Raw genomic sequence first — 15215 nt, 5'->3', positions numbered from 1 at the left:
ACCTATATCCTATACGTGACACGCGCGTTTAAATATGGCGGCAGTCTCCCTCCACTCGTTCTTTAGTTCACTACTTCCGGGCAGGTAGTCTAGGCGGCGCTGAAACCAGCGTTCCCCTTCTCACAAGAGGCGAGTTTGAACCCCCTGACCGTGCCTCTTGATCGTACGTTTGTGTGCCGCACAGAAGATTGTGAAAGAGAGAGAATTACAAGCGGCGAGACAAATATGGACGCCACAAAAGAAAATATCGAAACAGAAACTCGTCAAGTGGTGGAAGAGAACACTCAGGGGGAGGCAGAGGTTATAACTTCTTCGGAGCCAGAGAATACACAACAGACTTCTACACAGAGTCCTGAGACTAGTTCTGGTACAATATGTATATCCAATTATTTATTTTGTTTTCTCTACAAAGTAGTTGCTTATACTGATAGGTTATATTCACAAAAACAAAATTCTCTGTATAGTAGATACATTATTCATTGACAAGACCTAGTTTCTCTATCTCTCTCTCTCTCTCCAATTATTTAACAGAAATTGATCAGTCATGATTAATACTTAATTAGCTGATTAAGCTAGCAAAATCAGAACCTTAAAACTTTATTTACAATTTAAGACTTATATTTTTATAGATAATGTACAGTCGCAGAATAACAATACAGACAAACCAGTCATGGTGATAGATGTTCAAGAAACAACCAATAATGATTCTGTGAACTTTACTGATGATATCAGCATTGTTCAAGAAACAACCAATGACGATTCTATGAACTTCACTGATGATATAAGCATTGTTCAAGAAACAACCAATAATGATTCTATGAACTTCGCTGCTGATATCACCAATATTCAAGAAACAACCGATAATGAATCTATGAACTTTGCTGCTGATATCAACACTACTCAAGAAATAGCCGATAATGAATCTATGATTTTCACTGCTGATATCAGTGTTCAAGAAGCAACCAATAATGATTTTATGGACTTTACTGCTGATATCAGTTTGGATCAATTTAATCCGCAAAAAGACATCACGGATGAAGAAGTGATGCAACATCTGGATGTTATAGAAAAGATTGACTTGAATCCAAATAGTTTTGGTGTAAATCAGAGTATAGATCAAGCCATGCAATTTGAATCTTCTAAAAATGACGAGGATGAACAGAATAAACAAGAAAGAGAAGAAATAACAATAATTGATGATGAAAATACAGAAGAACAGTGGTATAAAAAGAAGGTGGTATTACGTATTCTCATATTCTTCTATTTTAGTGAATTAAAAACTAAAAATTGCATTGCATTATATGAAATTTAACTTTTCCAGCTTCAACACAAAGATACTCTTCTGAAGCACAGAATGTCAAAGTTAGCCCGAGTGTTGACAGTGTCTTATCCTCATTATGGAAAATGGTTAGAAAGAATAGAGAAAATAGCAGGTACACCTATTTGTAGAATAGATCCACCTCGTTCTTGTTCAACGAACAAACTACACGGTAATCGATGGAAGTTCGCATGTAAGTAAAAGACAAGAATTGTGTTTCGGAGTAACTTTGACACTAGACTTTTATTTTATCCAAATTTTAATACATAGAAGATATTTTATACACGGTATAATCGTAATGTAATGTAACTTCCACTGCGTGAAATAACGTAATACGGGATATGTTTAGGCAAAGAAAAAGTTTTGGAAGATCCCCAGAACACGGATAATCCAAGTTCTAGCAACAAAAACGGTAAAGTAGTATGGTCCGTTGAATTAGTGTCGGGAAGCGTTACTGGTGACAAAACGGACATACCAGCTTTTGTGTTACAAGCTGTGAAGGTAAAGCTCATTGTAAAAGGTTTATTCGTCTTTTTTTTACTTTTATAGCGTTTATTTTGACAAAAACGAATAAACTTTTTCAATCTCATTTTGAATACATTAAATTTTGTGCAAAATATTTAAATTTTTTAAGACAGACAGCAAACATGCAAAAAACACTTCTATGAAATATTAAACAACAAGTATATATTTTTTTAATATATACAAAAACAAAACTATTAAATACAGTTTCTTACGAAAGGACGTGTAATGACACGCGTGCATTATATTAAAATGCATTTTCAAAAATTTATCATACACACACATGTGTATCTGTAAATAAAACTAATTCAAAGAAAGTATAAACAATATAAAGAAATAATTTATATATTTGTTGTAAAAAAATGAAAGATTTGAGAAATGTTATATATACAAGTAAACAATTACACACATGAAACGTTACTATTGCAAAAAGTAACAGAATAAACAAAATTATACATATGTAAATTAATCTCTACGTGCTTGCAGTACGTGGAGATTAATTTTTACATTGCAATACATGGACTGCGCTATTAAAGTGCAAAAATGTATATTAAAGAAATTTATCGTCAAGGGACCAATAACAAATATTTGATAAAAATTTAGAAAAGTGTCATACTTTTATTCTGCCGAAGTATGATCAACAAGATACTTTTTTAGTGATTTTAATACATACAATGAGTACACACAAGAGAACCGTTAGCGTTCATATCAGATCTGTCTGTGATATATCTCTGTGCTAAATCATTGAGTGGGGGAGAGAGCAAGAGAAAACAAGAGAGCAGACAAATTAGCTGAAATATTTTCAGTGTTGCTCTCACAAAATGGCAGATGTATGGATAAACACACAAGTTTATCAATTTGTAAAAGATAAACTTAAAACACAATAACAAAAACCAACATAAACAAATAAAATATTTATGTACCATAGTAATGTATGGCTATGTAACAAAAAACGGGCTTACAAATATATAATAACAATTATTGTTACTTAAATCGCACTTTTTTCTATTTTCGATAATTGTAAAATTTATTATTACATATAGAAGAAATACCAAACGATCTATATGTAATTGTGATAGCATGTAAAAATAGAAATTTAAATATGAGTTACGAAAAATTGCGTAATACCGATATTGAATGCAGATATTTGAAGATTTTCTTCAAACGACCATAAAACAACCGTTGCTCCAAGAGAATTCAGACGAAGTATCTATTATTGAAGTGAAAAAAGAGGCGGGTGAGTCGGACGAGAAACAAGAATGGTTGTGGTTGTTGATACGTTGCAACAGCATAGATGAACTTATGCTGTTTGCAACCGGAAAGAATATCAGTCGGGGCACAATGGACCGTTTGAAGCAGACGTACGAGTACGGTGCGGGAAACAATTGCAACGTGAAGTCTTTCTATTGCAAATCGATAAACAAGTAAGAAAATCCGACGGGAAATCGGAGACTGCTCTAAAAAAAAATTAAAAAAAAAAAAAAAAACAGCAGAAATTTGCAATATCTGCGTTTATTTCAGATGTGACGATAAAGTCAACGTTGTTACGACATTCTTAGTTGGAGCAGAGGCTTTAGAAGAAGCCGTGGGTGATTTAAAACTGCAGCTCGCGCCAAAGACAAACTTTTGGTCTAGCGCTGCCGGTGCGTGGAATTTAGTTAAAACGGTCAAGGACATGCTTAATCCAACGACAAAAACGACATTAATCGAAATCGGTTGTGGGATTGGCGTGATTGGGCTTTCGTTGGCGTCTGTAAGTACATTGCGTAATTTAACACGCGCAAGCAAACACACGCATTATTAATAAGTTGAAATCACCGATTGACGTGATATGTAATCGACTTACATTGTCGAAATAACACGCAATCGGAGAACGCGTGTTATCGCTTAAATCAAATTAATAGAACAATTAATTTATATACACACGTACATGTCGTTGTATTGTAACAGCAATGTCGAGAATTGATTGGAGTCGATACACCCACCGAGGTAGAAGAAGCTGAAATGACGGCTGAATTAAACAAAATATTCAATGTATCTTTCATAGTGGGAACTCCGGCGGAAGTTGTAGCTAAATTAAACTCTGCGCGCGATTTGCACAATAAAAATCGTTCGACTTTCTGTATAATCAACACGAACACCATTATGGGTAGAGGTATGCACAATATAAACGTTTGTAACTCCTTAATGTTGCTGGTGTAAATTGGCAATTTGTAATCGGTAACACTTGAGTAATTTCAGTGTTCCGCTCGTGGCACAACAACGTGTCCTTTTCTTTTAATAACTGACATTTTCAAATTGTGATGTATCTTTTAGCTATCGAAGTAATGACTTGCTTGAGAAAACTGACTTCTCTACGACGTATCGTAATGATCACCACGATGACAAAACAATCGGTACGGGCGATATTAGAACTGGCGCGGCCCATAGAAGGTGGACTCGGCCATCCGTTCATGCCGATACGGGCGTGCGCCGTCGACATATTGCCAAACGGGTCTTACTTTGAGTCGGTTATTCTAATGGAACGTAGACTCATGCACAGACTCACGCAGCCGTGGTTTATCGAGATGTTGGAGGAGGAAAGCAAATCAATGGCTAACAGTGGGACGTTAGAGAAAATAATCGAGAAAAACGACAATGTCGATTTGCAATTGAGAAAAAATCCCTTAGCGAAATTCGAAGTCGGAAAGCAATTGAAAAACAAGAGTCCCGCGAAACCCGGCGGAGGTTCCCCGATGAAGGGGAACAAAGCGAAATTGAAGCGAGATCACTCTCCGGACATAATAGAAGTATCTGAGAAAGTGCCAAAGAAATCGGAGAAGCCTGGATCTAAGCCATGGAAACAGGGTAAGTTTTGCTTAAAAAATTAATTGAACACGTATTAAAATATACACATGTGTATGTGTGTGTGTGTGTTACATTATACATATCTAATAAAATCCTCCGTTTTGATGCAGCTAAGAAAAAGAATTGGAATCAGAACAATTCGTCAATTTGCATTAATCCACTATTCGAGAAAAAAGTAAGAGAAAATAAAGACCAGACGGACTTGAGAGAAAAATTGTCGAGTAGCCGAACCGAAATGGATTTGATACAGAAGGTAAACGAGAGTCGTAAGATCCTCGAAGCGGCGAAAGAACAGCTGAGCGGACCGTCGCCTAAGGTTGACGCGATGACCGCTAAAGAATTGAAGAATGTATTGAGTTTGGTCCTAGATCAAACTCCGCGTTCATCTTCCTCCGTGTGGGATCGCATCGCGCCACCTGAGAACGAGTACAAGATGCAGCGAAAAAAAGATATCGATAACGATCCTCTTCTGAAAGATCGATTTATTCACGAAACTCGTGCGCAGGACATTCTTATCACAATGCCGAACAAAGAATATTTAGAAACTGACGATCCTAAGCCGAAACTTACGAAATATCACAACTTGCCGCCGCTAGACCCTGACATAATACCGATAAATACCCCGAACAAACAATCCTCTCAAAAGGGATCGTTTAATAACAAGGGCAGGCAACAGAATCAAAATAATTGGAATAAGAATAAAAATTTCGATAGAAACCGATGGAACGATGCGGGAAGGAGGCATGACGATGTGCCAAATAGAAATCGAATGTCATCCCCGACACGTGAATATCTAGCACCTCCGGAAGACTCACCACCCAGGAGACATCTCTCTCCGGACAGGGTGTATCAAGCGCATGAGTCTTCTTCGTATCGGGAATATCCTCAGAAACGATTAATATCGCCCCCGAGACAATCCACATCTGGTGGCAGACGTCAAATGACGGCACCCAGGCGTCCTTACTCGCCTATTAATCGAACAATGTCACCGCCAAGGCGGTTGATGGATATCGGTCGCATAATGTCGCCGACACGGCGGCAATTGTCACCGCAAAGGCTGGCAATATCTCCGCCGAGACGACAAGCGTCTCCGGAGATGAAATACGAAGACTCATCGACGTGGTATCCCGTAAGACAGTCATCATCGCCTGTGAGACGTCAGTTGTCTCCGGAAAGAAGGAGGCCTGTAACGCCCGTCAACAAAATGTCTCCGACAAAACAGAGAGACATGATGCTGTCGAGGCGTCAGTCACCTCTGAGACAATTTTCGCCACATCAAATGCCACCACGTCTCTTATCCCCCCCAAGACGACAACAATCACCACCGAGACATCAAAACGCACCGCCTAATAGATTCGCGGATGATTGGGACATACCTAGCAGAGGTGCGTTCGAACAGGGTGGCGTTTGGCAACGATCTGTGAACGAAAGACAACCGACAACGAGCGGAAATTGGCCGCAAACTTCCGGTGACGACAGATACCGTAAGCCGTCTAATCAGGACAGACCTTGGGATACCAGAGATTCGTCATCTCACGGAAACTCATGGTCTGCTAATCCTGGTGTGAAAGAACCGTGGCAATCCTCAGAAAACAGATGGTCTGGCGGACCATCTGGTTCGAAAATGAGTGGCGAAAACTGGAATCGAAACAAGGACAGTCGTGGTGGTGGCCATAAAGAGACGCAGATTTGGGAACAGTCGGTACCGAACGACCAGTGGAATCAGGAAGACGCGGAAGATTGGAACGATTTGCCAGAAGACGCGCGAGATCCCTGGGGTGACGAAGATAATAATGTCGGATTGAAAGAAAGATGGGCAAATGAGTCGAAATCCGTATGGAGGGAGACTAACACAGTGGAGCCGTGGGCTAGATCAAAAGACAATTGGCAGAACAAATCGCAAGCTTTCCCGATTAAAATACCAAGCCAAAACAAGATGAACGATTCGCGCTGGGGGACGTCCCAACGCGAATCCCTCGTGTCTAACGACATGAATAAGAAATCATTGATGTCGAACAATTGGCAATTGAACGTTGGATCAAACAATTGGCAATCCCAGCAAAACTACAACCAGTCCCAAGCTCAGCGGTTTGTGTCGAACATGATGAAAAATAGACGTTAAATATATCACACGCCTTAATGATAACCAGTAAACCAACACTTTACGTTGTTTAAAAAAAACATTTCAATTTACGAAGCATTGATATAAATTATAATATAAGTTAACGCAACAAGTTTCGTAATAGATTAAATGTTAGATTTATAAATATCGCAATAAAAAAGAATTATATATCTTGGAGCTGGTGATCCTCCCGGATAACCCGGAGTACTCGAGCTCAGTTTCGCTGGTTCGAATGTTATTCGTATACAAGCGAGATGGAAATCGAATACCCGGGCATCTTTATTACCCGATCATCAGCCTTAGTACGTACGTGACGAATCAAATATATGTTACATGATAAACAATGTTCATTCACATTTCTATTTGTCAAATTGTAGTCCACTCAAACCTAGTTAATTTTATTTTTTATTTTTTTTTTTTGATAGCTTTATCAAATTTTTTTTTCACACAAGAAAATCCGATGAGACTTGTGAAAGCGTCCGTTGTTCGTGGCCAAATAATCGCACTTCATTCTTCGGAAAGAATATTGACCTAGTAATGCTTTGCGTTTTAATTCGAATTCTCTATTATAAGATGTGAAAAATACATCCGTTTTATTCCAAAAATGGCAAAAAAAACATTCAACGCGAATTGAAAGTAAAAATCGGTTTCAAATATTTCCGATAACGAATTTATTCTGCGAAAGAGATAGAAATTTTTTTTTTTTTTCTTTTTTTTCTTTTTTTTGTATCAGTTTATATCTTCTCTTTCTCTCACTGAGATACAGATTGTTTTATGATGATCCATAGTTTCGTTCAATAAGACTCTTCTGCTTTTTTTTTTTTTTTGTTTTGCGAGAACGCAAACACCTGCGGATTTGTATTTCTTGACGTTGTTAGAACGCATTCGGAGAATTTGTTCCTTGGAAATTTAAAAATAATGTTAATTTTAGAATAAAGCAAGTTATATACATACAGATAATGAGTATATATATATGCACTAATTTTGTACACCACCAAACTTGTATTTGTATAACTGTGCAATTATAAATTGTATTTTTTTCATTATGAAATTTAGAAAATAAATTGCGTTACAAAAATGGTTAATTCTTCGCGTTGCGAAAACCTATTTTTTTCGTGCGTTTTCTATAACTTGAATCGCGCGCAATTCTCAATACATGTATTGTACAGTGACGTCATAATTATCTGTGAACGAATTTTAGTTTGCGCGGTGTCACACTAGCGGACGGCTGTGTGTATGTGTGTGTGTTTACGCGGAAAAATAAAATGCAAGAACAATAAACAGAAAGTCGGATTGTCGTTATTTGTTGACTTGATTCGCGGACGAGCCGTCGAGAACGTCGAGAAATGTTCCTGTCAAAGGTAAATTCAAGATTTCCTGTCGTCACAAAGTTTACAGAGCAAATTTGCGATTTGAGGTTAAACCTGTAACCGTGTTTCGTTAGATACCGTCTCTTCTTAGAAATGCTGTTCAAATCAGTGTTCGAAGTGAATCAGGACACGCTGGTATTTTCACGCACAAGTTCTCTGGGTGCGACAGATCTCACTTTTCATCGTCGGCGCAGCAACAAAATGAACAACAACAAGATTCGACAAAGGAGGACTCGCATTCACAAGCAGTAAACACGGTATGTGCTTTTTGAGTAATTATTATTATTAAAAGTAAACAAAGTAGATAAAAATTCATTTTTTTAGAGCACACCGGACAAATTGTATAAAAAAATTGAAGTTGAGGTCAGAGGTAACGACCCAGCAGTGTTGAAGAGCTACGGCACATTTGCAGTGACGGCTGCAAATCATTTGGAAATCGTTGTGGGCAGACAGTAAGAGAAATTTGTTTCATCTAAGTGTTAGACCAATTATTAAAATGTTTTTTTTTAACACATATATGTGTTTTGTAATTTGTATTTTCTTTTTTACACAGCACAGCGCCGCACAAAGCTATTCACGAACGATGGACGGTGTTGAAGTCCGCTCATGTTCACAAAAAGCACAGAGTTCAGTACGAAATGAGGACTTACTATCGATACATCGACTTTTTGAGATTAACCGGATCAACCGCGGACACCTTTCTGGAGTATCTTCAGAGAAACTTGCCGGAAGGTGTGGCAATGAAAGTGACCAAGGTCGGAGTTTCATAATTTTACAAGAGAAACAACGAAGTGCATAGTTAAAATTTAACATTTAGCTTATCCGGGACATTTGTTTTGTTGCAGGTTGAGTTGCAAAAGTTACCTGAGAGCGTGGCAGCAAAGTGCAATGCATAACGGTAACGTACGCATCATGTGTATTTATATTTGTAAACAATTGTTCCATCGTTGTACAATAACAAGATATTGTAGATCAATTTTTCCACATAAATTTTAGAAAACATCTACTCGAAGATTTGTTTATTTATACGACACGATGTTGCGATACATAAATCTTCGAAATTTATATTGTAATAACTATCGTATCCTGTAAAAAATTACTTACAATATTTAGGGAAAGGACACGTTGACAAAGTTGTTGCTACAGAAAAGATACTCCGAGTTTTAAAGCAATGTTCGCAGCTTGTGCTGTTACTTTACTTTATTATTATTTTTTAAAGAGCATTTACAAAAGTATTTTGTGTCGTTAGAATCGGAATTTGCGGAGTGACACTGTTGCGAGCGTTGCTGTTGGGAACTTAAGTAACGGGCTTGATGATTATCACGTTCGGCGACGAGTCGAGTTTTCTGCCGGATATGTCGTGCGCGAGTTCCGGCAACGGGTTCTTCTTTCTGAAAGCGGACGGTCTGTCCTTCGGCGCATTGATGTTCACCGTTTTCAGAGGCGTGTCCGTCGCTTGTCTGTCTGCGATTCGACGCGAATGCCCGTTAGCGCGTCTTCTCATGTGAGTTGTGCGCCGATAAACGCTGCTCGGTGTATCTTTGGGAGCATCGGATTGAAAAACGTCGGTCGCCAAATCTCGGCGGAGCGTTTGCGGCGGCGAATCTTCCTCGGCTTTGCGCGAACTGACGCCGACCGACGCTCCCTCGTGCCTGTGCTTTCTGATCAACTCCGCAGTGGCGGTACACCTGTGCAGTATGTACTCGTTGTCTGAAATAAAATTCTCTTATGTAATTTTAGATGATTAGAAAATCCGGTTTCACCGACAACGTGATAAAATATATTTTCTGAATTGCGACTCTTTTTATTCAACCACCGAGGAAACAAGTGAGATGCTGACACCGCGCGCTTGATTTATATTTCAGCACGTGCACGGTGACAACATCTTCATACGTACGTATGAATTATTGCGAAAAATCTTGCGTTCAATAGGATGATAAATCAATGTCATGTGTAAACTCGCGCCAAGCACCCAGCGAAAGAGGTATTTGAGACTTTGATTTTTTTCTATAAAAATTTCCTACATATTTTTTTTTATATTTTTCAGTTGTTTTTCACGTAATGTAAGAAACAAACCTCTTTCTAGATGTAAACAATGTAAATGCTATTATGTGTGTGGTATTTAAAATGTGTTTTGAGACACTTCGACCATACGATTTGGCAATTTCGTAGTTTTTCACAGGACAAAACAACACTACAATTGCGTTTATATACAATATATATGTATAACGTGTAACGTTATTTAATTATCGTACAAGCGCGCGTAGCGTCACTTACTTGATCGCCTTGAGCGATGATGGCTCGCCAAAGAATCGCCGGTCCAAACAAGAACGATCAAAATGACAGTCGCTTTGCCCAGACCCGTCATTTTTCATCAAAAAAAAAAAAAAAAAAAAATCCAACAAACACGGACGATCAAACACTGTCGATCAAACGCGTCGACATTAACATGTAAGCTGTTTTTTTCTTCTCTTATAAGAAATCAAGTCGCGCGGAGTCGTCTATCGGACTGCGAGGAGAGGATCTCGTGCTGGCGGCTACCGTGAGAGCTATCGATCGACTGCGGAACGTGAAGAAAAAGTTTTCGCAGCATAGAGAAGAGGGAGCAAACAAAACCGGACAAGACGTCAAAGCCGAACTGCGAGGAGTTCGTTCGACTTACATCGAGATTTTATTTACCGATACCGCGGCACACGTGCGCGCCGTATTAGTGGACGTTCAATTAATTGGTCTCCGACAACCAACATCGGCATCAAAAAAAACGTGATACGACGGAAGAGAAGCCGCGTGTGTGCCGTTCCTTTTTTCTTCTCTTTCACTATAATATTAACCGAGGTAAACCGGTTTGAAGGATGGATGGACCAGGTCGAAAGTTGGCATTGCATTTGTCATTTTTTTCCTTTGTCGCCGCGTTCCGTCTGTGAGTCGCGTGAAAAATATTTTTTGTCCGTCAATCGGGACGTAAGAATTTCGCGCGCAGAAAGAGAGAATTAAGTGCTCGAAGTATTTACTCGCTGCAACAAAGAAATTCGTTTTTCTTTGCGAAAGACGAGTGCGAGATGACCTTGCGAGCCGGTAAAACCGATCAAATCGGATATATTTTTAGCTACGAGATAGACGTTTTTTTTTAATACGTGCAACGTGATGCAATTACTTAGAAACGCTGCGCAAACGCACGAAATAGTGTTCGGTCGGAAATGCGTTTTGATCGTAAATGTCGGAAGGGAGGGAAGGGGGAACCTTTTTACGCTCGTGTAGCAATCAAAGGGAACATTTATTAGGGGAGAGATGATCGTCCGAGCGGCGGACAGGAGCATTAAAGGTAGAACCAGCTCCGGGCGACCCTGAATTTCTTTCCGATTTCGCGGAGAGACAGAAAACATCCGTTTCATCCTTTTACAGAAACGGAGCGGGTCCAATTACAAAATTCTTCGATTGCGTTTGCACCGGCGCAAAAAAAAAGAAAAAAGGATTTTATGCCTCTCCGCAGGAATCTCGAGCGCACCTCGGGCAACGTTGTAATCTTCGTTGTCATCCTTGGATCGGAAATTTAAACGATTTAAACTCGGTTGTGCGTATGGGAAAGGGAAACGTACGACAACATCAAATGTACAATACAAAATCAGACGTGTACTAAACAATAACATAAATAACAAAAGACCACATTGACTCAGAGACTCCACACTCGAACGTAATCTATCTCGAAGGCAGTTTTTTCGCCGCGGTTTCGTCTCCAACTTGGCAGCCATGTGTTTCGCGAGTTCCAGAACTTCAGCATTGCCTGTAATCGAAAAACAAAAACCGCGCGAATGAAACGCTCGCCTTTTGTGAACGAAATTGTCTCGAACGTTATTGTTCTATCTCTCACCTTGGCGCCCACGTTTGTCCACGGCTTTTCCGTTCCCGAACTAATTGTACCGTCCGGGAACTCGCGCAATCCTCCCACACCGACGCCGAGGCTAATGTAGAACTGTCGTTGCGCAAAAGTGCAATTTAATAAAAAAACTACTTATTGAACATCACATTTATCTTACAGTTCGACGTTACCTCTTGATCAAAAGGAGCGGCTTTCCTGTCCGCGTTAGAACCGGTCAACCATCCCTTCCCGTCAGGCGTTACCCGGCCGACTTCCTCGCCGTCGACCAGAAACGTGAACCCGTCGCTGGTCCAGATCGTCGTGTACGTGTGGAAATTTCGCGTCCATTGCGTCCCGTGCTCGTGCACCTTCGAGACGAGTATCTCTCGAACATTCGGAGACGCGCCTAGTTTAATGCCAAAATCCAATCTCCTGGTGTCGTAGATCTTCGAGACGTCACTGGCGTTCACCAGGTTCTCGTTGCCGCGCGCCAGACCCAGAAGAACGCGACCGCTCGCGTAGTTCGACCCGTACATGGAGTATCTCGGCTCGAGCCACATTTCTTGCGGAAGAAGCGAAGAACGCTCGTTAATTGATTAACGCGAAGTTTCTTTGACAAAGAAGTTGGTTAATTTTGCAAAATTACCTGGATACAACCAGTCACCCTCGGGAAACTTGGCGCGTATTTCGATCTTGCCGTATTGCAGGGCGAACTGTTCCCTCGTGGTGAACCGCGCAGATATAACTGGCGGCAGGATGCTAAACGACATCGCCTTTCGCGAGCACTCGATATCAACCGTGCTCGTGCATCTAAAAGCATCCATTGCGAGAGAAAATGAAAGAAAAATGGGAGGATTTTCTTTTTGTCCAACAGAAAATTACCCGCTAAGTTGTATTCGTCCGTACGTGGTCGCGTTCTCGCCGTAATTGTCTTCAAGTAGAATCGGCTTGATGATCAACCGACCTTTGTTGAGTCGCACGAGCTGCGGATGATTATCGTTGTGGTACACACAGAACTCGTAGTCCTGATTTCGAACAAGAATTTTGTTTTTAAAAACAAACACAATAGAAACTAACATCGCGTTTTCACAAATTTTCTTCCTTTCAACGTCATGAGAACGGAAAGAAAGTACATGTCGAAACACTCACCGGCTCTAACGGCATCTTTATCTCGCGCTTCCACAATGACTCGTTCAAGAAGTTGAAATTATCTTCGAGCAGCAACCGGCCTGTGGTTTCCGTTGTGGCATCTTCCTCATCGGTGCCCATCTGACTGGCGACCTGATCGATGTCTTGGTCTCCTACAGCTTTTGTTAATTCAACGCACGTGTTGTGTTAGCAATGATACACATTGATGTTTTAAGCAATTAGACCAGTGCGAGACAATGTTCAGGATGTTGGTACAAAAATCTAGTTTTAATTTAAAAAATAATTTGGGCAATCTATTTCGTTCCAAACGTCTATTTTTTTTCTTTTTTTTTAAAGAAAACTACATTTTACACCAACATCCTTGACTCGTTTTGGTCCGTTTCTTTCTCACGAGTTGTTTCACTTATTAAACATTGATAGTTTTATTTTTTTTATTGTAAAAATTTGTTTAATCTTACAGGAATACGTCCATCTCTGATCGTTCTTTCTGCTGTTACCCCCATCAGCTTGCGCATAGATCCAATAATGAAGCGTGTCCCCGTTCGCTATGGTCACATCCGAATTCTCGACGGTCCAGCGGCCGTCTCTCGCCGCGTAAGCATCCCCCGTGATCTCGCCGTGCTCGTTGGCGCGAATGGCCTTGTTGAGATTGGCGTGAAATCCAAATAGTCTCAAGCCCGGTGCATCTGTCGGTCGCGCAATTACACACGTTTTGTTATCGCTGTATCTTTTTTTTCAACACTATCTAACATTTAATGCTAATAAGATTCGCGTCAGCTTTCCGAGAAACAACTTCGTAATGGTTTTTCTTACAAATGTATTGTAATGGTAATCATATATCTCGAAAAATCCCAAAGCACATGTTTTTCGCACGCAAAAAGCTAATTTTTATTTAATAATTTTAATCTAATTTTTATCTAATTTGTGTATTTTTATAAACACAATAATTTTGTATATTTTATTGTTTTTCTTACAAGAGAAAATTAAATCTGATACATACATTGTGTCAATAATACTTGAGATTTGTATTAAAAGTTTGACCTCTCATATAGATAAACTTAACGATAACGTCTACATCGGCAATTGCGCTGGCAAAATTCACGGAACTACACGCGAAAGTAATGTATTTTTTTCGTGTTACATTCACGACGAGTGTGTGTATGTTGAATTGGAAAACTTGAAACTTCGAACTTGCTTGCGATACATGTGAAACGCCGGACACGTCAATTTTTTTTTTTTTTTTTTTCTATAAAATTTGCAAACAATTACGGAAATTGTCAACTGCTAATCTTTTCTTCCTCGAAATTCAAAGACGAGAAATCGGAGATCTCTCGGCGGATGAAAGCCGCCTAAACCTACCGGGTATAGAAACTCGAAGACCTTGCGGCTTCAGCACCTCAAAAGTCGGATCCGGCAGCACGTAGGAACGCACCAATCTCGCGAGTATACACGCCAATGCGAGCGTCGTCGTTAGCCGGAACGTCAACGTGCGATCAACTCGGCGCACAAACATGATTGCGATTGCCGATTCTCGGCGTTACAGACGCGATATTTATTGAGCCGCGAGATCGACCGGCGGATTACGACGCGTGCGATATATATAAATTTCTTGAATGATACGTGAGTGCGCTGTCGCGTTCCCTCTCTCATCATTCTTGCGGTGTCTCCTCCGGTATTTTTCTCCAGGGATTCCCTCCGCAAAAAGACTCAGTCATTATACCGAAACGCTCATCCCATTAGCTAAAACACGTCATTGAGTCACAGACTTCTATGAAAGTTAAGATTAAAAAATAACGCTTGTCAAATTCAAAAACTATATAGAAATAAAAAGTAGAATGCTCACATGTACCTAGAGTGAGTTTTTTCAATAATTTTATAATTTAAGAAATATTTAAAGATCCACAGAACAGACCGCAGTTATAATTTACAAGCAATGGGCAGAAAATGTTATTACGAGAACACAAATTTTACACATCTTATAATTATAAAGTTTTTTTGAACTGTGAAGAGAGTGTGTTCTAATTCGAATGA

The 15215-nt window shown here is 39.7% G+C and overlaps 3 protein-coding genes across 7 annotated transcripts; 2 read left to right on the top strand and 1 right to left on the bottom strand.

The window, feature by feature from the left end:
* The first annotated feature begins 163 nt into the window (after positions 1 to 163).
* On the top strand, positions 164 to 7894 carry LOC109854037. Its single transcript, XM_020426726.1, has 9 exons — positions 164 to 367; positions 630 to 1234; positions 1322 to 1511; positions 1668 to 1819; positions 2984 to 3264; positions 3362 to 3593; positions 3791 to 3995; positions 4157 to 4687; positions 4798 to 7894. The coding sequence occupies exons 1-9, from the start codon at positions 226 to 228 to the stop codon at positions 6807 to 6809; spliced, it is 4350 nt and encodes a 1449-aa protein (XP_020282315.1). The 5' UTR covers positions 164 to 225; the 3' UTR covers positions 6810 to 7894.
* A 171-nt stretch (positions 7895 to 8065) lies between these two features.
* LOC109854041 (28S ribosomal protein S10, mitochondrial) lies at positions 8066 to 9516 on the top strand. Of its 4 annotated transcripts, none has more exons than XM_020426734.1 (6): positions 8066 to 8170; positions 8254 to 8436; positions 8504 to 8631; positions 8733 to 8934; positions 9025 to 9077; positions 9429 to 9516. In XM_020426734.1, the coding sequence occupies exons 1-5, from the start codon at positions 8156 to 8158 to the stop codon at positions 9073 to 9075; spliced, it is 579 nt and encodes a 192-aa protein (XP_020282323.1). In that variant the 5' UTR covers positions 8066 to 8155; the 3' UTR covers positions 9076 to 9077; positions 9429 to 9516. The 4 variants fall into 4 exon arrangements, with proteins under 4 accessions (XP_020282323.1, XP_020282324.1, XP_020282322.1 ...); XM_020426735.1 differs by having other exon boundaries at positions 9025 to 9082; positions 9429 to 9510; XM_020426733.1 differs by lacking the exon at positions 9429 to 9516 and adding an exon at positions 9176 to 9265 and having other exon boundaries at positions 9025 to 9082.
* Positions 9517 to 9810: 294 nt separating this feature from the next.
* On the bottom strand, positions 9811 to 15169 carry LOC109854038 (beta-1,3-glucan-binding protein-like). Of its 2 annotated transcripts, XM_020426727.1 has the most exons (8): positions 14544 to 15098; positions 13643 to 13870; positions 13185 to 13342; positions 12918 to 13060; positions 12682 to 12845; positions 12227 to 12597; positions 12048 to 12149; positions 11790 to 11960 (listed from the first exon to the last, which is right to left on the bottom strand). In XM_020426727.1, the coding sequence occupies exons 1-8, from the start codon at positions 14695 to 14697 to the stop codon at positions 11850 to 11852; spliced, it is 1431 nt and encodes a 476-aa protein (XP_020282316.1). In that variant the 5' UTR covers positions 14698 to 15098; the 3' UTR covers positions 11790 to 11849. The 2 variants fall into 2 exon arrangements, with proteins under 2 accessions (XP_020282318.1, XP_020282316.1); XM_020426729.1 differs by lacking the exons at positions 11790 to 11960; positions 12048 to 12149 and adding an exon at positions 9811 to 9889 and having other exon boundaries at positions 14544 to 15169.
* Positions 15170 to 15215: the final 46 nt, after the last annotated feature.

This window comes from Pseudomyrmex gracilis, unplaced genomic scaffold (genome assembly GCF_002006095.1).
Source record: "Pseudomyrmex gracilis isolate BER0280 unplaced genomic scaffold, ASM200609v1 scaffold_58, whole genome shotgun sequence".
Lineage (NCBI taxonomy): Eukaryota > Metazoa > Arthropoda > Insecta > Hymenoptera > Formicidae > Pseudomyrmex > Pseudomyrmex gracilis.
Note: the sequence above shows the minus strand (reverse complement) of the source record. Positions and strands in the feature narration are given on the sequence as shown.